This window comes from Phoca vitulina, unplaced genomic scaffold, assembly GCF_004348235.1.
Source record: "Phoca vitulina isolate PV1807 unplaced genomic scaffold, GSC_HSeal_1.0 scaffold5, whole genome shotgun sequence".
Classification (NCBI taxonomy): Eukaryota; Metazoa; Chordata; class Mammalia; order Carnivora; family Phocidae; genus Phoca; species Phoca vitulina.
In genome coordinates this window covers 61,101,688-61,127,979 of record NW_022589708.1, presented here as the reverse complement: position 1 = coordinate 61,127,979, position 26,292 = coordinate 61,101,688, and the positions used below count along the sequence as shown (strand labels likewise).

Below are 26,292 nucleotides of genomic sequence, written 5' to 3'. Positions count from 1 at the left end.
GATCTGTCCCCTTTAAGGAGGTGGGAGTTGAAGTGTTGTGTCAGAGGATCCCTGAGTTTGTGACTTAGAGGCAACTGAGGGCAGACGCTGTCAGGATGCTCACAGACACTCGGTAGCTGGTTTAGGCTCCTTGAAAGAGAGAGGGAGCAAATGATAGCTATTTGGCAAGAGATGCTGAAATTTAGTGGATGCTCCATAACTACTGGGCAAAACACGAGGAAGATTAATACTTGCTTTAAAGCCTGATTTTGTGCCATTTTTTGTGTGTGCTCCTTAGATTTTTTTTAATTTTTTAATTTTTTTTATTTTATTATGTTATGTTAATCACCACTTAACCACCCTTTAAGAAGCCCCTTCCATGTGGCAGCTACCGTGCCAGGCGCAGGGAAGACAAAAGAACAAAGTGTGGGCTCTGTCTGCAGGAAACCCACAAAGGAGTGGGAGAAACGAACAACTGAGTAGGAGCCCTTCCTAGCAGGAGCCCAGCTGGTGGTTGGCTGGTTCCGGGAAAGAGCTGGTTAAGCAGGAAATCATACACACATATTTTTTTGTCTATAAATGCACAGTCATTTGCCAAACTTTTGATATAAGACCAAAGCCTCATCTTTGATGATGAGCATGTTGAATAGAGTTCTGAATATTCCTTCCTATGTAGACTACTCCCCTCATTTCTGGTTTCCAATTTCTTTTCTTTAGAGTGGAGTCAGAATTTACAGATAGTCTGGGTGCACAGTCTTTTTAAAGCTTTCTCAGTTATTTTCCACTTGTCTTATCCAACATTTAGGTCAAAGACCCCTCTTTTATTATTATTATTTTTTTAAAACTACTCCCTTTTACTGAGTTCTCCACAGTAGTCAACATAGGTTTTGTAGACATAATCATCTCTCTCCCTTTTCCATTCATTTTTCATCAGTTCATGCAATAATGACAGTAACAAGTATAATTGGTTTAAACAGATTTGGGGATGAACACAGTGATCTTGGTGAGAATTCGTGGGAACAGAGGTACCTGAGCATGCTAGAGAGTCTAGTAGTTACCAGGGTAACCCTGAGTGGGCAGCAGTAATGGTAATGACTCTAGAAAGTAGGTCAGGCCGAGGTTAGTTTAGAAGAGTGTCTATTGTGCTCAGCAACATAGTTGAGTAAGTGCCATATAAATAAAAGTTTACACCCAAGGTCAAAGGTCCATTAATTCTTCCTGGGGTTTTGGTTAAGATTCATGGCTGCTATTTTACAGCAGATTTCTCATCTCTGGCAGGAATGTGTTAATAATCATTGTTAACATTTACAGAACTCTCATTATATGCAGACATTGTTCTGAGCATCTGACATGGATTAACCCGTTTAATCTTCGCAACAGTCCTTAGAGGAGTTTCTATATTGTTATCTCCACCTTACAGATGAGATAATGAGGCACAGAGAAATTTAAGTAACTTGCCCAGAGTCACAGAGCTAAGAATGTTAAGTGGCGAAGTGGGCTGAGAATCCAGTCCATCATGATTCTGCAGCCAACCTTTTTAACTGTTGTATACTGCATTTTCCTGTATATTCTCCACCTTTGAGAACATGAAAGGTAATGATGCCTTTTCTTATAGAGCACAACAGGTTGTTTATTGTGATGGAGTACTGTGACGGAGGAGATCTCATGAGAAGGATCCATAGACAACGGGGAGTGTTATTTAGTGAAGATCAGGTAAAAACACCTCCAATTTGCCTTTTAATTTATATTAGGGGGAATTAAATTTATAATGCCATAAGTAGTAGGCCATGTTTATATACAGCATGATTTCTGGTAAAGAAATTCAAACCATAAAACAGTGGATAAATATTCTTGATAGATTTAGTCCAGAACATGTTTGCAATTGAGCTGAAATTGAATCTCTTTTTGAGAGTGAACTTTGAGAAACGATAGTGTTGTATTTTTGGACAATCTCCTGTAGGATGCCCTTGAGATCAATCTTCATGGCTACAAAAATGTGAATATGGATGCTCCTCAGCCATTTTAAGTGTGACATATTTATAGCTTCACTCTTCTTCCTTTTACCACTTAGTACGCTGTTTTAAAATAGCTATCCCACTTTGCTAGGGAGCATGGAGGCTCTTCGTGACAATGGCTATTTGGTTTCATTGATTATGAAGAGAGAAGAGAGAAAGGCCAAGAGTAATAGCCTCGATTCCCATTCTCTCTTTGCACAAACACATTTTTCTTCCATCCTCTGAGCTTCCTTTGGAACCCTCTTGGGAGCTGTGCTCATGAAGGAGACAGCAGGAATGTGTGTGTGGAAGGGAATCCAAATGGGGCCTGTGTGATGGGTGGGGCAGGCCACTGCCTGGAGCAGTGCGTGGGAATGGCCCGCCATCTTTCTTTCGGCCATTTGTTTCTGTGTCCTATTTTACTGTTTAAGGACCACATGCCTCTATCATTTCCTCCTGGAGCTAAAATGGAATAGTTTGAATGTACATATGATTCAAGAATCGGTATCTCTAAACTTTGTAAATTTAATCAACCATCCTTCCTCTGCTCCTTTACATTATATATTTAATTCAGTATTTGTAGAAACCCTCCTTTCTTCCCCTCTAGGGATTATTTTGCCACATTTAATAAAAACACTTTTCTCCACAAAATTTTGAATTACATTTCCCTTTGTTGGAAAAGAACTAAAATTACAACTGAATCTTAGCATCTGGAGTATGGCTATTTTTGCTTTTCTTTTCCTTTGACTGTGGCATCCGGCAGACAAAGAACCAATGACATTTTGGAATAGTTTAAGGAAGTCTTTATAGGCATAGAACACATTTTTTAAAAAGAGGCTCGTGGCCAGCTTCGATAAAATAAAATCATGACTAAGACATGAAATTGTTTCAAAAAGTTTAAAAGTATAATATCTGTTTTTATATCATATACACATATATTGGTATTTCGTTGAAAATTTTAATAACCTCACAGATTCTCTGCTTCTGCCTCTTTCCCTCTCTGCCTTGGCGCCCTCCTTCCATGGAAAAGGAAACACTGATGGCACCAGTGTTATCAGGAAATGCTGCTTATCTGCTATCCTGATGCAGTTAGCAAACTAGTGTTAAGAAAAAAAAAATCATGAACTGCCTCCCTCTCTCCCCTGCTTCTACTTATCTTTCTCTGTGTGCGGAGTTCCCTTTGATACCAGCACATTTAGATTTCCTTTTTGCACCTTCATTTTTTTTTCTATGAAAAGAGAATCATGTGATAAGATGGTATATCTAGTAATTTCATTCATATAAATACATACACATAAATATGTTATTTCTCTCTTTTTGCATCTTTTCATGAAGACATTTCAATGACCACCAGACTACTGACTGGCTTTGTTTTATGTTCCCTCCACAGATTCTGAGTTGGTTTGTACAGATTTCTGTAGGACTAAAATATATTCATGACAGGAAGATCTTACACAGAGACATAAAAGCGCAGGTAACAGCTCAGAGAGAAGATCAAGACAGAACTGATCTTTTGTTTTCTTGAAATATCTCCAACAACATAGCATTTTCTCCATTTATAGAACATTTTTCTTAGCAAGAACGGAATGGTTGCAAAGCTTGGGGACTTTGGTATAGCAAGAGTTCTGAACAAGTAAGTACTTTTAAAAATCATTTTTCTTTGATTCATAACAGCCAAAATATGTATTTTTAGGTATCATGAATTAAGATATTAAAAGTTTGGTTTCCAGATAGTTTCAGAGAACTATTTCTATAAATGCATTAAATCATTCATTCAGATGATATTTTGCCTAAGATTAAAATTTCCAAGATAAATCTTGGTATAATAGAAATGTTGTATAGTGTGATATAAGCTTATCAAATGAGATGTGACTGAATATGCATAGAGCTAGTGAGAATTGAGTGAAACAGGCAAATTCACACATGCTCTGGGGGATATATTGATGCAACTGTTTTGGAAGACAATTTGGTGGTAGTAAACGTCAAGAGATTTTTTTAATGTTCTATTTGTTCTAAAGGAATAGTTTGATATATGGAATAATTTAAATGCCTAATAATTGGGACATGGGTAAATTTTATAAAGCTTGGCACAAGCATGTACCTGAGTATTATGTAGCCACTCACATTTATGATTTTGAAGACTTCTTGATAATGTGAGAACAAACTTTGTTATATTAAGACAAAAATGGAATTCTGAATTTTATTATTTTTTAAAGATTTTATTTATTTATTTGAGAGAGAGAGAATGAGAGAGAGAGCATGAGGGGGGGAGGGTCAGAGGGAGAAGCAGACTCCCCGCCGAGCAGGGAGCCTGATGTGGGACTCGATCCCGGGACTCCAGGATCATGACCTGAGCCGAAGGCAGTCGCTCAACCAACTGAGCCACCCAGGCGCCCCTGGAATTCTGAATTTTAAATACTCTGTGATCACACCTATATGAAAAATACGCATGAAAAAAAGACAAGAAGGAAATATATCCAAACTTTAATAATAGCTGTTTCGGGATAGTAAGATTCTGGGTAATTTTTTTCTTCTTTATTCACTCCCATATTTTCCAAATTTTAAGTCATGGGACTGCATTACTTTGGTAATTGGAAAGGGGGAACTCTTTCCACATCTAAGAGTTTTGTAATGTAACAATTGTATTTCTTTGTGATGCCTTTAGCCATAAATATTTTTTACGTGTAGATTTTGGGCTGGTGAATTATAAGTTTAAAAATCAACTTATTTTATTACTCTGTTATTAATATGTAATGTGTTGGCTTTATTTTAAGATGTACATTCATCAAATTTTGTGTTATCCATTTTTATACTTTTTTCTTGCATGTCCGTGTCTTAAGCCTTTTCTTACTCCAGTAACAAACCATATTATTTTATTATCTAACATAACTTCCTAGTTCCATGGAACTTGCTAGAACTTGTGTTGGAACACCATACTACCTGTCCCCAGAGATCTGTCAGAATAAACCCTACAACAATAAAACGTGAGTTGCTGACAACTGGTGTGAAAGTCTCCGTAAAGCGGGTGGATTCTCTCTTTCTCATGGTACTTTCATAATTTTGTATTTTCTTCACGTGTGACTGTCTCCAGTGATCGCAGTGACTGTCTCCAACCACTTCAGTGTCCCCTGAAGCTTTTGAACGTATTTAGAAGAAAGACATTTCATTTGAAGATACAAGTGATAAAAAGACTAGCACTGAAAATTGCAGTCTCTGTGATGTGCAGCTGTTTGATTTTCATACCTTCCGAACACCATTTAGCCTCACACAGGAAAGTGTTGTGGCTGGGTCAGAAGGGAGCGGGGGTGCTGGATTAGGAGCGAGGAGCCCTAGTCTTGGCCCTGCCACCATCTTGACCCTGCTGGTTGACCGCTGTGGGCCTCAGTTTCCCTAGCTGTAACAAAGAGAGTGTTGGCAAGGCAATTGTTAAGGTATTTCCAGCTTTAAAACCCAACTAGTTTTGTGTGTGGGTTACCAGAGCCTACCCTTGCGGAATAATACCAATATGCACAAGAGTAAAAGGTGAACATGAGGTAGTTTTTACTTCCAGGTAAGGAGAAGCAGAAAAAGAATTCATTTTTCAAAGTTGGCTGCCGGAGGAACTAGTTGGTTTAGCAGGAAGACTGAGTTCCTTCAGGGAGTTAATTTTCCCTTTGTTTTGGAAAATACTCAAGGAATATTTGGCTGTTTGACTTTGCAAGAGATAAGTGGAGGGCAGAGCCCAGATGGTAGAGATTTCTGGAAAGAATAGTAGATACTTCTCTGCATAATAGAAAAACAGGCTTTTTTTTTTTTTTGAATAGCCTGTAATACCAAGTAGGGATTTGGCCTCCAGTTGAGCAGGAATGCAGCTAGTGGAGCCTGGGTGGAAGGTGAGACTGTCCAGAGAAGCACCCTGGGTCAGCAGCATTGTTTTGTACTGCTTTGTAAAAAATTGGAGTCAACATTTAAATATGCTGATTTGGTGCTTTCGATAATTGGAAGATCTTAGCAATGATCAGCTGGGTAGCTGCTGTAGTAGAGCAGGAAACAGGTCCCTGGTTCAAGGCAGCCCCCACCACACGCAGGGCAGGGCCCTAGAAGACTCAGAAAAGGTTCCACCCAGCCCGGGGTGGTTGCACTCTCTGCGGGACCACACTGGCTGGCTATAGGGGGCACTCTGGGACAGGGGAGGATGTGGGTTCAGGGAAGACCTGGTGAAGATAAAATTCTGTGTGGTCGTGGGAAGTGGTCCGTGAGCCTAGGAACTCTTAGAAAAACACTAGAAAGCAGTTGGAAGTTGTTTCCTACCTATTCTGTAATCACTCTTCATTTCCTCAAGCCTTCAGGATGTCTCCCTCTGCTCCTCCTGGGCACACTCAGAGGAAGTGTTGCTAAACAGTGGAACCATTTTCCTCGATTTACCAAATCCTTGTTTTGACTGTTTCACTTCTCACTGTATTTTCTTTGGTGTTTTAGATTTAATGATGCCTTTTCTGTAAGGTAACTCCATACTAAACTAATCACATATAAATGCTAAGTACTAAAGAGCAAGTCTCTAGTCATCTATTGCAAGCACAATTTTCAAGTTTATTGAGGGCCAGATACTATGTCATCACTTAATAGAACTTTGGTTCTGTCAGTAGCCTTGAGTAGAATATACCTTCTTAAATCAACCAAATTTTACCCTTTGAATCAAAACCAATCTGTGTTTGAGTCCCGCCAGCTTCCTCCAGATTGCTCAGAATTCCATATAGACACACATTTCCTCTGAGCACATGAAGCTGAGGTAAATACTGAGCCCTCAGATTGTAGCAAAGTTGGTATACCTTTTCTCTGCTCCAATTCTGACAAACTATGCACTGTTTCGATTTGACCTCTTACCTTAGTAGGACTAAGAATTGAAAATGTATCTGAAAACATTTGTAAAAAACTGGTCAACCTATAAAATTGTCAAGATCCACAAATATAAGGCACTGTAAGGATAAAGGCCTTAATTGAGAATTATGGATACTTCTTGGCATGTGAACTCTTATCTCCCCTAGGGATATTTGGTCTCTCGGCTGTGTCTTGTACGAGCTTTGCACACTCAAGCGTCCTGTAAGTATGTTAATCATCAGATTAATCTTGAATTATTGAAACTATAAAAGTGAAATTAACTTTTGAGAGGAAAAAGGTTAATGTTTGGAGTTATTAGGTTGTTAAAAATTACATGGACAAGCTATTAAGATGAACGATCGATCCATATATATCGACATGGAAAGATGTGCAACTTGTAAAGTAAAAAACCCAAGTTACAGAACAGTATATGTAGCATATTTTCATTAAAAATAAATTGTGCATGAATATATAATCAGCAAAGGGAAAAGGTGCATGGGGTGAGGTCTGTAGGAAACCAGGCACAAGCTTCTAAGACTTGTCCATGCAGGAATCATGCTAATTTCTCCAGCAACAAGTAGTGACAGCACGTGTGAAATGTTATCAACCAGGGAAGCTCCTTAGAGACCCAGTGCTCAGGGTTTTGATGTGGGACTGGTCATGTGGGCACCCTGTGCCTGGCAGGTACCAAGCTTCCAGACTCCTAGGAAGAAAGCAGGTGTTCAGCATAAACCATATTGTTTGCGCCACCAGTGTAGGTAAAGAGAGCCACTCTGAACATTTAGGGAGTGGTGGGAACTCTCCAGAAATGTGAGTTCCCAGATGCCAGCCAAGGGCCAATATGATAAACAGGCTTTTCTAAGGAGAGCACTCTTAAAGAGTTTAAGAACTCTTTTCTACACAGCTGTTATCATTATTATTATTAATTATTATTATTGTCAAAGGTCAGACAGCTAGTAAGTGCCTGACCAAACCTGATCTTCACTGCCACACAGTGCCGCTGAGCGTTATGCTTATGTGTAAACCCATGGCCTCATACAATGGAAGATTTTCTGGTTTATGAAGAATTTTTGAGGAAATGTTTATGCTATGTTAATTTAGAAAGCAAGGTGCAAAGTTTCATATTATTATGACCTCAACTCTGTAAAGTAAACATTATTTTACTTTTTATTTTTTTATTTTTTATTTTTATTTTTTTTAAAAGATTTTATTTATTTATTTGACAGAGAGACACAGCGAGAGAGGGAACACAAGCAGGGGGAGTGGGAGAGGGAGAAGCATGCTTCCCGCAGAGCAGGGAGCCCGATGTGGGGCTCGATCCCAGGACCCTGGGATCATGACCTGAGCCAAAGGAAGACGCTTAACGACTGAGCCACCCAGGCGTCCCTACTTTTTTTTTTTTAAATGTAAGCTCTATGTCCAATGTGGGGCTTGAACTCACAACCCCAAGATCAAGCGTTGCATGCTCTACCCACTGAGCCAGCCAGGCACCCCAGTAAACATTATTTTTAAAAAGACTAGAAGGAAATATACCCCTGGCTGACAAAATTATACGTATTTGCCCTGTTTGTAGCTTCCTCTACCTTCCAGTTTTTTATAATGAATAAATATTATTTTGATAAGAAAAAACTAAAACTAAAAAAACCTTGTTTTATATAACATGGCATCACATTGTGTAACTGCCTATAATATCTACTCATGAAATATTAGTTGATGAAAACCATTTAGGGTGGACCATAGTACTTCTAACTGAAGCTTTAAAACATTGTTTTTTGGTTTTGCTTTGTTTTGTTTTGAGATTCAAATTCCACTTTTTTTATTTAAAAAGTCCAGCTTGAGCAAAAGCAAAAGGGCTGCTTCCACAAGGGTCCCTCAGCTGGACCAGGGAAGGGTGGTCATTACCAGCCCCCCCCCCAGTCCTGGGGTGCAAAAATCTGAGGGTGACAGGCAGAGGGCCCCGGCCCCAAGTGTGGCGGCCCTTGTGGTGAGCACCTGTTTTGTTTCTTGATACTACTTTACAAGCTACTATTCAATGTTTTCTCTGATTTAGTATCATCATTCCTTGTCCTTTCAGTTTGAGGGTAACAACATACACCAGCTGGTTCTGAGGATTTGTCAAGCGCATTTTGCCCCAATATCACCACGGTTCTCCCGTGACCTGCAGGCCTTGATATCTCAGCTCTTTGAAGTATCTCCCCGAGATCGGCCGTCTATTAATTCCATTTTGAAAAGGCCCTTTTTAGAGAATCTTATTGCCAAATACTTGACTCCCGAGGTGAGCTTTGAGGTGATTCCATGTGGATTTTGACAGAGATTTTGGTTAGCAAGTCCTTGACACATGTGTTCCATCTTAGGTCATTCGGGAGGACTTCAGTCACAGCCTCACACATAAAGCAAGACCGTTGGCTTCTCAGCCTGCAGGGAAGGGGGTGCAAGGTAAGAACGATTTGACCCCGTGATCAAAAAACATTTCTTATGTGTGTCTCATATACGTGTGTCCTGAGATGAAGCCCTGCATGGGGCTCTGCACTCAGCAGGGAGTCTACTTAAGATTCTCTCTCTCCCTCTCCCTCTGCCCCTCCCTTTCTGCTTTCTCTCAAAAAAAAAAAGCCTGCTCACACATTTCACCCAACAGTGTGGCGTGAGTGGTGTGGTCTATAACCCATGCGATGATCACTACATGTAATTACTTGGGCCATTATCCTATGCATCCTTTCTCTGTAAATGTTAGCGTTAATCCCTAATTTTTTAAAAGTAGTGTTATATATACTAGAAATATGTGAAGGAACCCTGGATAAAATGGTTTTCTCCATTAAAAGACAACGCAGACTAGTTTTCCACGGGGACTTCTCTCACTGGGTCTAAATATCTCGGGATAAAGCGAACTTCCTGTGTCGTGAAAGGTCCTTTATGTTCGCACTCTCACAAGCATCCATGTTAAGATGTGGACATTTTAAAGAAACTGAAGTTGTTTTATTTTGGTTAAATAAGATTCTACGATACAGAAAGCGAGATTCCAGGGAAAGTGCCTACCAAGATCAAGGCCATCAGAGCCAATTAAAAGGAAGGAGATATTGTATAGAAATGAATGGATCCCACCAGCTGGAGCTCAGAAGCCTGTATCTGTAAGTCATATAAACTCTTCCTCTGATTTGTTAGCAGATGGCATGTCCTACAGACCTACTTGCACATGTTCCTAGGCTACAAGCGCATGACTTTGGAAAATACCAGCTTTGTGCTTATGAGCAAAATCATTCTGTAATGAGCATTAAAGTGGTACTTCATTGAACAACTTCTAGGTGTATTTCCTTATAAGTATTCTATGTACTAGTTTTAGTTTTCCTTTTACAACTCAAAAACCTTTTGATTTCTTTAAATAAGGTTTTTCTATATAGAATAAGTGAGTTGTATGGCAGCAGAAAACATGGTGCATTTCATTCCCTTAATTCTAACATGGTATATATAATTGAGAAATTTTTATTATATAGTCAATGATTTTTTCCTAGGGATTTTTAGGCTTAGTTATCTGAATCCACGTCAGCAGAGTGTTGAACCTCTTAGTTCATGCTAGTGGAATGCTTCTGGTATATAAATGATAAAATGGCTATTGCCTTTTAATTGAAGAATTGTATTTTTTAAAGAAGGCAAGATTTTTTAAAGTACACCAAGATGTAAAGAAGTTTATAAAAATAGAAAATAATAATAGTGAGTTTAGTTTCAGAGCTTGGGTTGGGTAGGCAAAGTCCCTAGCTAAGCATTTTTGGTAGACCAACCATTAAGTATGCAGGATTCCTCTTCACACCTTAGTGAAATTATAAACTACTGTGCTACCGTAGGACTTAGACTTCTAAAATACTTTCCAGTTCTAGGATTTGAGGATCCTAAGATTATTTTACTCTAAAAAATGAGTCTAGAGCAAAAACAGCAAAAATATACTTACAGTGCCTTGTTTTAGCTGTGGTCACTATCAAACTGTCAGTTATTATGGATTTTAATTATGTGTCTTCAAAATCTTTCCTCTTCTTTTTGATCCTTCAGATAAAAATGGTAGAAAGGCCCAAACTTGCTGCAATGCGTGGACATTATGACTATTATTATGCCCAACTTGATGTGTTGAGGAAGAGAGTGCACGAACCAAGTTACCACTGTGTTCCTCAAAAAGATTCTGGAGTTGAGAAGAATTATAATCAGGAAGAAAGCCACAGTCCATCACCTGGTCAATGGTAATGTTAGAGTCTAACTTAAACTTTGGTCCTCTGAAAATATCTTGATATATCAACATTTATTCTGAAGCCCTCCCAATTCTCCTAAAACAAATAATCCAAGAAGAACTTCCAAACTTTCCATCTTGAATACTTAATTCACAGTTCCCTTGACCCTGTTTCATCTCAAATCTAATGTAGCTTATCTTCTTATCCATTGAACCATGAGCAGAAATTCATACTCCTGAATTTTTCCTGTTTTTTCTTCCTTCTAGTAAATTCCACCATCCGGGAGGATGAAAATAGTTATATATGTATCATTTTCCAAAGAAGTTATTAATATTAATCCATAATAATTGAATTGTAATCAAATTATCATTTGAGACATATTGAAAAGGAAATACCTTTCATTTAGCATTTATTTTCTTGGGATCTTTCATTTGTGCGCCAGTGTGAGGAATAGAGGTAAAGGAATGCGACACCATCTTGTTCTCAAGGAGCTCAGAGCATAGTGCAGGAAATGGACAAGCAACGGGGATGTCGAGGCTATTGATCAGATACCTGCCCAAAGCGTGACAAGATTCTGGAAAGGGTTTTTCTTTTTCCCTCCAACACATTGTATGTAGACCATGGATGGACTGATCCTATCCTGAAGAAATATCACTGCATCAGAATATTTTTCTGTTTGAGCCTCTCCTGTATCACCAATTGGTACAGTTCTCTTTGCTTCCTTTCTTCCTGATTCCCAAGTATGCATTCTATAACTTCGAACTACTTCTTGAATTCAGAACTTTCAAGCCACAGGTAAACTGTGAATCTCATTAAGAAATCTAATAAATAAATAAAATCCACTCCTTAAAATTGTGCCTAAGACTAGTGAAAATTCCTACTCAAGCTGAACATTTTTATTTTCTAAGGCCTGCTGAATACCTTCAGAGGAAATTTGAAGCTCAACAATATAAGTTGAAAGTGGAAAAGCAGTTGGTAAGTAAAATTCCAATTACTAAGGGCAATCAGGAATTTCCTGCTCACAAATATTCATGGGTCCTTAAGTCAAAGTGCATTCCACATAGAGGATGAGGACTACCCTTCACCTTCTCCAGTTTTTAATAGCTTAAGAAGAATAATGGAAATGTGCCTGAATCACGGTCTGGGAAGTCTGGTTTCTTCCCTGGCTCTATCACTTGCTATGTGACCTTAGGCAGGTCATATGACCTCTCTGAGCCTCAGTTTCCTTTTTGTAAATGACAGTTTGAGAGTAGATGAGCTTCAAGGTCCCCTTCAGTGCTATAGTTCTTTGATTCTAATTTATTAGACTTCTATACATTTTTAAAAAGATTTTATTTATTTGAGAGAGCGAAAGCGAGAGAGCTCAAGTAGGGCAAAGGGCAGAGGGAGAAGCAGACTCCCCACTGAGCAAGGAGCCTGATGTGGGGCTCGATTCCGGGACTCTGGGATCATGACCTGAGCCGAAGGCAGCCGCTTAACCGACTGAGCCACCCAGGTTCCCCGAGAATTCGATACACTTTTTTAAAGGTGACTATTGTATTTTATTTGAAATGAAAATTAACCTTTAAGTATAGTGTCAGAGTTCTGGGGCTGAAGGAGGCTGGATGTGCATCCTATTTCTGTCACTCTTATTTTGGGCTGCTCAAAAGCTCTAGTTCTATTCTCCTACTTAACCTGATGCCCCAGGGTGGCTCAACTTTTATAGAACTTTAATTTCACAATTATAATTGAACTGTTCAGAAAATGGATCGAGGTGTCTCACATGGTAGTGTAAAATATTGATTGCTTATGATAAACAACACAAATGGTTTTATTAATTTTCTTTGCTTTTTAAATGTGTCATAGTGAAACTAAGAAAATTCTACTGCCCGCTCCCCAGCAGTGAATTTGATTCACGATATAATTCTTGTTTAAAGAAAAAGATCCAAGGTCAAATGAGAAGACATTTCTGAAATGCAAGTATGCTTTATAAATCATTTCATTCAATTGATAGGGTCTTCGTCCATCTTCTGCTGAGCCAAATCACAACTGGAGACAAAAGCCAAGAAGCAACAGAGAAGAGTCTCGATTCCAGGAGCTGCAGATCAGGAGAAACGAAATGAAGGACCAGGTTAGAAACAGTCTGATTCCAGATCTACCAGTGTCCCTGCACCTTGTCTTTGTGCTGCATAGGATATTACTTTCAGCATCTGCAGTACGCCTGAGGGAGAGGCCTCTTGCACAATCCTTGGACACACTCATGTGAAGCTCCCTGCTGGGAGTTTCAGGGGATACAGAGATTTGGATTTCACCTCCTCAGAGAATGCAGGAGAGCGAAGTTCATAAGGCTTTTGACCTCAGATTGATAATGTAATTGTCCACCATTACCATTTCTGAAATTTGTATTCGTGTCTTTGGGCTGCCTTAACAAAGTATAACAGACTGGGTGGTTTAAAACACCAGAAATGTATTGTCTCCCAGTTCTGGGGGCCAGAAGTCCAAAATGAAGGTGTCAGCATGGCCATGTTCCCTCTGAAACCCGGAGGGGACTCATTTGCCTCTTGCCAATCTTTGACATTCCTTAGCTTGCGGCTGCATGACTCCGCTCTTTGTCATCACGTGGCCTTCTCTCTTCATGTCTCTGCCTTCACGTGGCTGGCTTCTTACACCCGTGGTGTTGGATTAGGGCCCCATTCTACTCCAATATGACCACATCTTAGCTCAACTAGCTACATTTGCAATGACACTATCTCCAAACAAGGTCACGTTCTGAGGTACTGGGGGTTAGGATTCCAACATATCTTTTTTAGGGGGGGAACAAAATTAAACCCATAAAAGTGGGATATATAAAGTAATTGTATGTCACTGACACATTTTGGGTTATATATAAAAGTGAGATCGCCCACAGCCCCCCTCTCACTCATAGGGAGGGAAGTAGCCCAGCTGAAACGTAAGGCAGATTATCATCTTTAGGAACACTGGGTTTTCTAATTCTTACTGTTGATCACACATTCTTTAAATTCATAAGCTGTGTAGAGATTACTCTGTTCAGTTGTTCACCAGCATTTAAAATTTTTGAATTGGGATTGTCTTCCAGGAATATTGGAAGCAGTTAGAGGAAATTCGCCAACAGTACCACAACGACATGAAGGAAATCAGGAAGAAGATGGGGAGTGAACTGGAGGTGAACACATTTTTCTCCTAAAGGAAACATGGTTCTACTGATTTAGATCTAACTAAGTTGAGCAGGTTTCAAAAGTAAGGATCTCCTCATAGAAAAGATAAAATGTTACCATGCAAACTTTTAATAGGAAAGCTAACGTTTAACCGAAGCTTTTATTACTGTTTACTTGAGACTACCCACGCTGGTGAGGACATCTGAGACTCTCCGGTAGGAATGGCTATTATTAAAAATATTCATTGTCTTCCTTGTGAATCAGTCAATACTTATTGACAGAGTGTCTACTTTACACCAGAACTAGATTAGATGCAGAAAGTAAGTCCATGCCCATAAGGGAGGGAAAAGGATGAGCATTTATTGAATTCAACTAGATTGGAGTAGCCTCATATGCGGGGGTAAGGTTCGAAAAGTCTGGATAAGGCCACATTTGAGTGCAGTCGGCTTGAAAAGTAGATTCTTGAAAATCCCTTAAAGGCACCACATTGGAAACTCATCTTCCATCTCTCAGACCACTGCTTTTTCAGTAGAGCTCCAGCTGAGACAGCTGGCCTGGGTCTGTAGACCATGTTGCATGAAAAACACACGAATGTCTAACCATAGCACCACCCTCATGCCCTGGAATGCTCCTCCTATAAGAGGCCTGTGGTTCTGAGGCCTGCTGAGGACACGGCTGGCCCCCAGCTCACAGGCATGGTGTGGAAATACCCACACCGCTGGACTTGATTTCTTTCTCCCTCTTCCCCACCCCTGAGGGCACATAGATGAATTAATATGGGTGAAGGGAGCATAGCGTACAATTCAGCTGTACGTACTCGGGCTCTGAACTAGAGTGCTCACATACTTTATCTCATCTTACTCCCCATGATAGGAAAGGTAAATAATTCATCCAAAGTCACTTTGATACTACGAGGCGGGACTAAACATCTGATTCTGAAACCTCTACTCTTTCTAACATATGCACTTCTACTCACAGAGAGTTGGAAAGATATGACACACATGTATGAGCAATGATTGAGTAAGACTGAACATAGTTAAGCTCTGTAAGGGCACAGGAGTAAGGGTGAGCCAGGTGAGTGTTTTCATGGTCTAATCTGGTCTGAGAAGAGGAGCAGAGTTAGCAGAGGGAGAGCTGAGGGGGAAGGCGTTCTGCAGGAACCACGCAGAGGTCCACACAGGACTGGAGGCCCTGGAGCGGGGAAGGTGGGAGACAGTTCTCTCTAGAGCAGGGGATTGGTTAATGGTGAGGAGCCTTGTTTTTTAAGGCATGTCTGTGATGGGAAACTGGAGTCCAGGAAGGATGGAGAGCAGACTTTTCTAGAGAGACCATGAAAGCTGCACGTGGGGCATGCCGAGGGCAGCCACAGGGGAAAGGAGCTGGAAGGAAGGCGCTGTTCCAGCCATTTCCACTGATGGTGCCTTGGCAGCGGGAGGAGAGTGTTTCCTCACTAGAAATCCCACTCAGAACTGGCCATGGTCCACACTGTGGACTTCAGAACCCACTCAGAACCAATCCGATTGACTGTGTATCATTTGTACTTTTAGGAGGACTCAAAAATAAGTCATAAAACCTATTTAGTGAAGAAAAGCGACCTGCCCATTCACCAAGAGGCCCCCGAGGAAGAAGCGCCTGCGCAGGTGACGATTATGTGATGATAATGGGTTTCCCAGCGAGCTGGCTCTAGCCCGGACGTTCTCAGCCCTCACCGTGCGGGGGAGGCGTGGTCGAAAGTTCTTAAAAACTCAGATGCCTGGGCTCTACCCCAAATGGCCTGGGGTGGGGCCCAGGCATCCCGTTTGCAGCAGCTGGCTGGGTGGTTCGGGGTGCAGCCCAGTTTGAGACCTGCTCTCGTGCCTGTTTGAGAGTTCAGCGTTCTGGATGGTGTTCAAGTCAGGGTCTCAGATACATGGGTCAGAAATCTGATGGTTAACGTCTTTCTACTTCAACCTTGCGTTTTTGGTGGGAGGAGGGAACTGGGCAGAGATGAATTATCAAATGGCTCTCAAGGAGTTTTTTTTTTTTTCCCTTCTGGGAGGTCTTTCACCTTTATCTTCAAGGTGCCATGAGGGCTTGGTTAAGGGCAGGTGAGGGGGACCCATGCTGAGTGAAGACCGAAAGTGTTTTGCCTTGTGAAAGACCCTGGGACCTTCCATGACGTGATGCCGGGGAGCTCTAAAGTGGACTGAGTAGGGGAGATGGGGCTCAGGAGCCTAAGATGGTTGTATTTTAAGGAAAATAGAGAAATAGGACACTTCTACAATTGAGACGACCAGACTACACAATCCAATCAGACAGCCAACTTCACAAAGAAAGTAAGATACAAAAGCCACAGTCCTGTTTCAGAGTTCATGATATTACAAGGCAGAAAAACACCCTTCCCAGGGGTGCAGGGCAAACAGGTAATAGTGAGTCAAACCAACACATCCTGTATGTGAAGGACCTGCAGACGGGGCAGCAATTAATTCTAAGGGAGAGATGATAGCGACCTCGTATAAAATGGTGGAGAGAAGAAAGCATTAAAACACACACGTGCATGCACACACACCGTGGAGACTCATGCTTCTGGCTAGAAAGGGGTGGCACCATTTACTAAAGCCTGGGAAGAGAGGGGAGCAAGCCTGTGGTGGGGGGCAATCAAGAGTACCACTTCGGACATCAGTTGAGTTCGAGAAAACCTGAAGGCTTCCATGCCTCCTTCACAGTGCTGACTTCACTGCTCCCCCAGCACAGATCATGCTTTCCCCAGACCTTCATACACGCACGGTGCAACATCATTCCAGGGTTTACGCCAAATGACGAGATAGGCTGTTCCTGCGTTACTCTCATCCCCTGCTCATCTTCTCTGCTGTTACCCTACTTCATTTCCTTTCAGCACTTAGTACTTTCTGAAGTTATGTTGTTAATTTACCTCATGGATTACCTATTTTATTCCAGTAAAATGTAAGTTCCGTGTCAGCAGGGACCTTTGGTCACATTCACTGCATTAACCCATTGTGCAGGACAGTGTCTGGCTCATGGTGGGTGCTCAGTATGAATTTGTGGAATGAATGTCAAAGTAAAGATGATGCTAAGTAAGCCGCGGAGTACGTGAGCCTGTGGCTCAGAGGGGAGGAAAGAGCAAACCTGGAGATACACATTTCAGAGTCCTTGCATAAAGGTGGTGCTTATGTCCACTGAGGAAGGGAGGGGCAGAGGGCCCAGGACCGGACCCTGAAAAAGCGCAGAACTTACAGCTCCTTTGGCACTTTTGCCATCTACTTTCAGTCATCTCTTCTTTGAAATTGCCTGTCAATTTTTTGAGCCCTCTCCTTCCTTTTTACTATCATGAGCAGTGCAGTTTTCTTGTTTTCCTGATTACCATCGTAAGCCTCCTAAGGGAGGGATCCTGTAGCCAAAATTGCATTCTTACATAAATAAAATCTTTAAAAAAAAGCGGAGCGGGGAGACCCCTGGGTGGCTCAGTTGGTTAAGCATCTGCCTTCGACTCAGGTCATGATCCTAGGGTCCCTGCTCAGTGGGGGGTCTGCTCTTCCCTCTGCCCCTCTCTGCTTCGAGTTCACTCTCTCTCTCAAATAAATAAGTAAAATCTTCAAAACATTCTTGAGTTAGATTAGATTGTACTGGACCAGAGTGACAAGCACTGTCATATTATGGAATTTTCCCCACTGCAAGGCCACTGTTCAGTGTATTAATATTTCAAGTTAATGGGTGCTGTGTCCAAGTTTGTAGTGAGTTTTTAGTGAATTATTATTAACTTTCCTTAAAAAGGCATGTTTTTATTCTCAAATTAATCATGGGATTCAATCCAGAAGTCAAATAATATAAACAGACCATGCTGTGAATTCAGGGATTGTGAAACTATAATTGTTTGATCAATATTAAATGCTAGATATTAATTTTTCTCTAAACTTGCAGGACATTGAAAGAGACTTGAAACAAATTAGAGTTCAGAACATAAAGGAAAGTAAAATTCTAGAACAAAACTGTAAAGCTAAGGTAATAAACATTTTGTCTTGCAGTGTCATATTAAACAGCTCACTGGGGGGTCCCCACCTTGCAATCTGGGTTGCCTACAGGATATCCCCACCTACTATTTTATGGACTTGCCTAATTTTGTGATGTTTGACGAATGGTTTTAAGTATCTGTAATGTCAAATAGGAGTTGTGATTTTAACATTTTTATTGGATTGCTAAACTAACATTATTTTCCTTCCTTTCTTCTAGAGAGGGGTGAAGTTTGAAATTAGTTTAAACCAATGTATTTCTGATGAAAACACCCTCCAAGAGGAAGAGGTATGCCATTAAATATTTATTTCCATTAACAGTTATAAGAAAAATGAGTGTCTTAATAGCACATTTAATGAAATTTTTCCATAGGTCATAGGGAGAATTTTCTTAAATCTTCCTAGAAGGATCTCTGGTGTTCAAACGAGTCTTCCAAAATGCTTTTTTATCCTCCCATTCTTTTTTCATTGAGATTATTCCCTTAGATGGATTATTCCAATTTAATTTATTTTTCTCTTATAAAGGAATTATTTTCCTCATAATATTAACTTTCTTGTCATTGCCAAATTAAAATAGGATACTTAATTATAGTCAGCAACTAATATACTTACCTAAAAAATTGAGCAGATACCCTGAAACCATGCACATTTATTTTAGGTCTTAATTAGTTATCGGTAACTTTGTGCAGGTCTTTGGGTGAATCTCAATTATGCACTCAGGCTCTCATTGACACAGTGATAAATGCACAAATACAGTAAACTCAAACCTCATTTTATTACTTGTATTCAACATCTTTTTTAATCCCACTTTTTACCAGACCTGCTAACAAATATCAAAATCAACTGATTTGTGTTTCCATTTCACCTTCTCTAACTTTGCCTTTTAAATGACGAAAAGTTATGTGTGTGGACATGTAAGTTCTGTATCACATCTGATACTCAATTTCTTTCTTTCATCTTCATTAGCTGAAAAATGTTTAATGTTATCATTTCTTTCCGATTTTTTGTTTTGAATAGACTTTATGTTTTAGAGCAGTTTTGAGTTCATGGCAAAAATGAGCAGAAGGTACAGAGATTTCCCATCTATTCCTGGTCCCCTCACGTGCACAGCCTCCCCGCACTGGGGTGGAACATTTGTTACAACTGATACACTCACATAGACACATCATAATCAACCAAATCCACAGTTCACATTAGGGTTCACTCTTGGTGGTGTACATTCTATGGGTTTTGACGTAACGACCCATATCCATTATTATGGTACCACACAGAATAGTTTCACAGCCCTAAAAATCCTCTGTGCTCTCCTTTCCTTTGAGATTTTTCCTACCATTTTGTCACATAGAGACTTCTTAGAGTGGTGACTGTTAACTCTCACCTCTTTAAGCATTAGGTATCTTAGTGTCCCAGACCTAGGAGGATCAGAGGGGGCCCGTTTCTGGGTTGGAGTGGCACATCCACAGTGCTCCTGTCAAGGCAGGTGCTGAGGGTGGCCTGGTAGTATAAAGGGGTGGAGTCAAAAAGTTTTATCTGCCACGGTGTTCACCCTTTGTTACTCGATGCTTTGATGTGCTTGAAACAGAGTGATCATTTTAGTATTGATTATGGGGTGTTAGGAGTAGTTTTAGGGACCGTTTTGGGAACATTGTGCACCTAAAGCAGGGCGTGGACGAGATAACCTTGAGAGTTCTGTAGATTGGAACCTCAGGAGAATAATATCGAAGGCAGCAAGTCTGGATAAAATCAAGTTGCCATATGATCAGTGCTTGTCACTGTTGACAAGGAGAAGAAAGAAACACACTCCTGTCTCTATCTTGTTCCAACATAGTTCCAATTTTAAAATGCTATAATTTATTTGTTTAATATACGTATACTGAATACTTACCATATGCCTTGGGAAATGTTATTATTGGAAACACAAAAAATTTTTTTGACATATTTTTTTTCCTCAAAATATGGCTCGTCATGAAACACCGTGGCATTGCCTTAGGCAATGGACGTGCAAAATAAAACTCTGCCCTTTGAGCATGGCATGAAGCTTAAGGAATATAAGTGCGTGAAGGAGTATGAAGATTATACAGACAAAGCATTTGAAGAACTCTGTTGCCCAGGAGCAGGTACGTGTCGTGCCCCTTGAAAGCCGGAGCTAGAAGGGGCGTTTTATCGGCAGTCCATCACAGTCCCCAGCCTCACTGGCCGGCAGCGCCGTTGTCCCGGAGCTGGGCAGAGCCCCGGCTCTGCCGCCTGAGACCCGGCCGTGTGCTCTTGCCCCGTGCCGTCTCCTTGGGCAGTCGCCCCAGCCAGCACCCCCACGCCAGCCACTTTTCTCGTTATCTGCTGGAAGGTTCCACGGACTTGTCCCACTAGGCTCGCAGACTCAGCATTTGTCCAGTTGAATTTCAGAGCTCTTCCTTCCCAGTGAGCAGCCTGGCAGGCTCTCCCCTGAGATGTCTCTGGAGTTTTCCTCCCCGATCCCTCTGCCACTGGTTTCGGGCCCGGTCATCTCGGAGCGGTGGGGTGAGGCAGTGAGTGCTGGGACTTTGGAGGCAGACGGGAGTCTGGATCCCAGCTGGCGCTGCCGCCTTCTGATGGGGTGACCTTTCACAAGCGACTACAGTGCTCTGAATCTCCGCTTCCTCTAGGAACGGGGATACTAGTACTTGCCACACAGGTTTACTGGGGGGACTAAAGTGACATCTGATATATAAATACCTGGCACATGGTAGGTGCTTAACAAATGCTATTTCTAACTTGCCCCCCCCTTTTTTTTTGCCTCTCGCTGTACTGCCTTATTCTCCTATGTGTTCTTCTTTTCTCTAGTATCTCCCCCTTCATTCTCTAAGTGGTTGCTGGAGATTTCTTGTTATATTTTTGGGTAATGCCTGCAGGATTCCCCATTGCCCATCCCACGTAGTATTCTATTTAACACTGTGGGGCCTGATCTTGTTGTGACCCACCTTTCCTGCCCCAGCACCCCTCTTTCCTACCACTGATGATGGGATCCAGACAGCCTCCTGGAGCACCCCCCCCCCTTATAGCTGCGTGAGCATTTGCACACCCTGGCTTGGCTCAGTTTCTTCTTCCTGGAATAATACCTCTCACCTCATTTCCATCTGGAAACACCTTTATTCGGTTCAGCAGGCATCTTAGTGAGAACCTCCCACGTGCACAGACTGTGCCAGGTGGTAGGCACCTCAAAGATGAATGAAAACGGGGTCCGCCCTCAACATCACCGTGGTGTCGGAGCCGAAGAGAGGAGGCACAAAATATGTTTTCTGAGCCCACATACTAATCATCATCAGAGCGCCGGCTGGCTAGAGTCAGGAAGGTACCCACTCCTACAGAGCTTGGCGTGCTCAGGAGCTGGGGCTTTATCCTGCATGATGACCTTCAGTCGAAGGGAATTAACTCCTATCTGTGACGGAGAAAGATCATGCTGGCTGCGGCGTCAGGAGGGCGTGGGGTGGCGGGACTGCGGGCAGGAGGATAGCGGCCCAGGTGGGAGATGACAGGGGCACAGGCCAGAGCAGAGCAGTGAGAATAGACACCAAGTGCGAACCACTGAGTGTGGGGGTTGAGGACGAGAAGGAGGTCAAAGACCCTCCTAGTTTTAGGAGGGTCCTAATTCAGATGGATGAAGCTGTCACCAACCAAATGGGCACACACATCACGCAGAGGGAGGTGAGCGGACATAGTATAACGCTCTAGATTTGGGCCATATTGGCGTTCAGGTCTTCATGAGCCTCAGCTGGAGATGCTTAGAAGATGCTAGCTGTGTGAGAAGGAAGCTCTGGGGCAAATCAGGGTTTCCTTAGCATACACAAGGTATTATCACAATCACCTTAGCGATGGTCAAAAATACCTAGGCAGAGGGACTAGTGTGAGAAGGAAACGAAGCTTAGGACAGACCTTAGCAATGTTTAGACAAGGTTTGAGGAAATCCGGAGAGAGCAAAGCCAAAGGAGGAGAGAAAGTTCTAGAAGGAGGGTGCAGGGTTGGCAGCATCAACCAGAAGAGAGAGGCCAAGTGAGGTGGGTTGAATAACAGCCTACGGATTTGACCACAAGGAGCCCTTCATTTTCATACTGAAAATTGTCTTTTAACTTGTCTGCATTCCTATAATTATAATTCAGGTTAAAAAATTTTTTCCATAGGTTTTGACCATCCATATGTCTCTTGTGAATTATGTGCTCTTATCCTTCATCCCTTTATCCACTGAAAATGGCATTTATTTTTTCCTTTATAAGACTCTTTAGGTTAAAGCTTTACCTGTAATATGTATTACAAGTATTTTTGTCATTTGGTTTTCAGATCTCATCTCTAGTAACAGCAGCAAGTGTATGTGTGTGTGTGTGTTTGTGTGTGTACATATATAATTTAGGAATAAACTTTATAAGGATTATGCAGAGCATGTGAAGAATACTATAAAACCTTGCTGAAGTATTTAAAGATCACTCGAATAAATGGGGAGAAATAACATTGTTACATATTAGAAATATTCTTTCCAAATAAATATATGGAATTTTGCCAGTTTCAATTAAATCATCAGAGCCACAAAAAGATGGAGACATCTTGCCAGATTGGAGAATCTTAGATACTCTTAAGCAGACAAATTTAGAAAAGAAGAGCAGTGAAGGGGCACATCCACTTTCAAGTATCAAAATATATTCTGTTATTCTGCAAATTATAAAACAATATGATACTAGCACCAGAACAGATAAAGCAGTGAAAAGAAGAAATAGTTTAGAAACAAACCCTAGGATGGATAATAATTCAGTGTATGCTGAAAGTTACATCACAAGTCAGGGGGACAGAAAGGCTCAATCAAATAAATGCTGCTAGGCCAACTGGTTAACAGTTTGGGAAAAATTGTGAAATCAGACCCTATTTAATGATACAACAAAACAAATTTTTAAAAAACCGAAGAGTTTATACATAAAAAATGAAGTTATATATTAGAAAATGAAGTAAAAGAACAATCAAAACCAAAAGGCAACCTATGGAATGGGAGAAGATATTTGCAAATGACATATCTGATAAAGGGTTCGTTTCCAAAATATATAAAGAACTTATAAAACTCAACACCCCAAAAATGAAAAAGCCAATTAAAAAATGAGCAGAAGATGAAGTCCCAAGGCACGTACTGCATGGAGCACTGGGTGTTATACAAAAACAATGAATCGTGGATCACCACATCAAAAACTAATGATGTATTGTATGGTGACTAACATAACATAATAAAATAAAATTTAAAAAATAACAACAAAAAAAAATGAGCAGAAGACATGAATAGACATTTTTCCAAAGCAGACAGACAGATGGCCAACAGACACATGAAAAGATGCTCATCATCACTGATCATCAGGAAATGCAAATCAAAACTACAATGAGATATCATCTCACACCTGTCAGAATAGCTAAAACCAACAACAATGAGAATCTTTGTGTTGGCAAAGATGTGGAGAAAGGGAAACCCTCTTGCACTGTTGTTGGGAATACAAACTGGTGCAGCCACTCTGGAAAACAATATGGAGGGTCCTCAAGAAGTTAAAAATAGAGCTACCCTATGATCCAGCAATCATACTACTAGGTATTTACCCAAAGAATACACAAATACTAATTCAAAGAGAGACGTGCACCCCAATGTTTATAACAGCATTATCTACAATAGCGAAGTGTCCATAGAATGATGAATGGATAATGATGTGGTATATTTATATATACAATGGAATATCAGCCATCAAAAAGAATGAAATCTTGCCATTTGCAATGACATGGGTGGAGCTAGAGAGTATTATGCTAAGTAAAATAAGTCAGTCAGAGAAAGACAAATATATGATTTCACTCATATGTGGAACTTAAGAAACAAAACAAATGAGCAATTAGACAAAAAGAGAGAGAGAGAGGCAAACCAAGAAAACAGAACCAAGAAACTATAGAGAACAAACTGATGGTCACCAGAGGGGAGGCGGGTGGGGGATGGGTGAAATAGGTGATGGGGATTAAGGAGGGCACTTGTGATGAGCACTGGGTGTGTAACTGCTGAATCACTATATTGCACACCTGAAACTAATATTACACTGTATGTTAACTAATTGGATTTTAAATAAAAACTAAAAAAAAAATGAAATAAAAGAAAATATAGGTGAGTTTGTGGGGTTTTTTTTTTTTTTTTTGGATAGGGAAGAACTAGCTATTCAAAATACATGGAACACAATCATGGGTAAATTAGTAATAGATTCCACTTTAGCAGTGAAAAGCTTTGATGAAGCAAATAATACTAGTTCCTAGAATTGTCACCTTCAATAGTTTATCTAGGGTAAATAATCATGAATGTCCATAAACATTTAGCTGCAATGATTTCATTATAGTATTATTTATAATAGTGAAAAATTGCTAGCAAACTAAACGTCCCACCATAAAGAATTAAATTATAATACGTTTGTGTCACAGAATACTGTATTTGCTTTACAATGGTTGTATAGAACAGTGGCTAATAAACTGGGTATGATAATGTTGCTCTTTGAAAAGAGCAAGTTATGAAAGTTATGCATGGTGTGAGGCCCATTTTTGTTTCAAAACAAAGACACTATATTCAAGGGGAAATTTTTGAAATTTTAATAGTCTCTAGATGGTGAGATTATGGGTGATTTTTATTTTCCTCTACTTACCTGATTTTCATATTTTCTATAATGAAACATTGTAATAAAGAAAAAGAAAAAGCTTTTCAAAATTAAGATGACAGAACTGGGGGTGCCTCGGGGGCACAGTCAGTTGAGTGGCCGACTCTTAGTTTCCTGGCTCAGGTCTTTCCTCAGGGTCGTGAGATCCAGCCCCGTGCTCAGCGTAGAGTCTGTTTGGGTTTCTCTCTCCCTCTCCCTCTACCACACCGCAACACTCCCCCCCACCCCGCTCTCACTCTGTCTCTCAAATAAATAAATAAATCTTAAAAAAAAGATAACAATTGATTGCATTTCTATGGAAACTGACTGAAGTAAAATGCTCAGAGGTGCCTCAAAGAATGTGTCCATTCTTGTCACTAATATTTGTTTACATTTAGATATATTACCTAGTCACTCAAATGTTAATAATAAAAACCAATGTTTAAGCCTGTTTATAATTTCAGTCTTGCAAGTTATGATCTAGTCTTAGTCCGTTTGGTCCGCTATAACAAAATGCCATTAACTCTGTGGCTTATAAACAACAAACATTTATTTCTCACAGTTCTGGAAGCTGGAGAGTCCAAGATCATAGTGCTGACAGATTTGGTGTCTGGTGAGGGCCCACTGCCATGTTTTTGTTATGTCCTCACTTAACAGAAAGGGTGAGGAGCTCTGTGGGGTCTCTTTTATAAGAGCACTAAGCCCATTCCCCAGGGCTCCACCCTCATGACCTCATCACCCCCCAAAGACCCCCACCACCTCCCAATATCAGCACGTTGGGCTGTAGGTTTCAACATAGGAATCTGGGGGGAGGTTGGACACAAGCATTCAGTCCGTAACAATCAATATTCGAATGAGGTGGTAATTTCTCTGTTTTTGAGGGTACCCACAGATGGACTACCTCCACCTTTCCTAAGAACTGTTTGGTGCAATGAGATGCACTTTGACTGCTTTTAAATTAATGAGTTATTTTCTCGTACCCAGAGTTGCTCATTCCAGATGCTGGTGCCGCTGCAGAGAGCAGGAGACGGTGGGATGCGCCAGCTCCTCAGACTGAGCTAGAGATGATGACAGCAGGTGACATCACCTCTATCTGCACCACTGTGCCCGGGGGTGACTCCACACTCATTCGGTCTGAGTTGCCAGCACGGGGAGACAAGGCCTCAGATGCAGCTGTGTTCCTCGCGCTCACCCTGACGCCATAGTTCTCTTTTCAGTACAATCCCCATAGATTTGGTATCAAATATCTTTCCAAGATAATGTTTTGGTATCTCCCTCACCTCCTGAGAAACTTGCCTGCTAAGTATCCTAGACAACTGACCACTCCAGTTATGAGAATATAAAGGAGGAAAGATCTAGAATCCCACTTTCCTTGTGGTTGAAGGAGATTGTCTAAAGAAGGGCAGTTGGCTTGACTTGCCTTCCAA

General features: G+C 40.9%; 1 protein-coding gene across 1 annotated transcript in view; it reads left to right on the top strand.

The window, feature by feature from the left end:
* NEK5 (NIMA related kinase 5) overlaps positions 1–26,292 on the top strand; it is a 55,177-nt gene that overhangs the window by 14,646 nt on the left and 14,239 nt on the right. Inside the window, exons 5-21 of the mRNA XM_032403093.1 lie at positions 1,595–1,692; positions 3,364–3,447; positions 3,536–3,606; positions 4,871–4,957; positions 6,998–7,052; positions 8,905–9,105; positions 9,185–9,266; positions 9,822–9,955; positions 10,869–11,053; positions 11,950–12,016; positions 13,035–13,151; positions 14,118–14,204; positions 15,744–15,836; positions 18,115–18,195; positions 18,424–18,492; positions 20,194–20,320; positions 25,850–25,978. Of these exons, the coding sequence (XP_032258984.1) occupies positions 1,595–1,692; positions 3,364–3,447; positions 3,536–3,606; positions 4,871–4,957; positions 6,998–7,052; positions 8,905–9,105; positions 9,185–9,266; positions 9,822–9,955; positions 10,869–11,053; positions 11,950–12,016; positions 13,035–13,151; positions 14,118–14,204; positions 15,744–15,836; positions 18,115–18,195; positions 18,424–18,492; positions 20,194–20,320; positions 25,850–25,978 (1,767 nt within the window). The remainder of the gene's footprint in view (positions 1–1,594; positions 1,693–3,363; positions 3,448–3,535; positions 3,607–4,870; positions 4,958–6,997; positions 7,053–8,904; positions 9,106–9,184; positions 9,267–9,821; positions 9,956–10,868; positions 11,054–11,949; positions 12,017–13,034; positions 13,152–14,117; positions 14,205–15,743; positions 15,837–18,114; positions 18,196–18,423; positions 18,493–20,193; positions 20,321–25,849; positions 25,979–26,292) is intronic.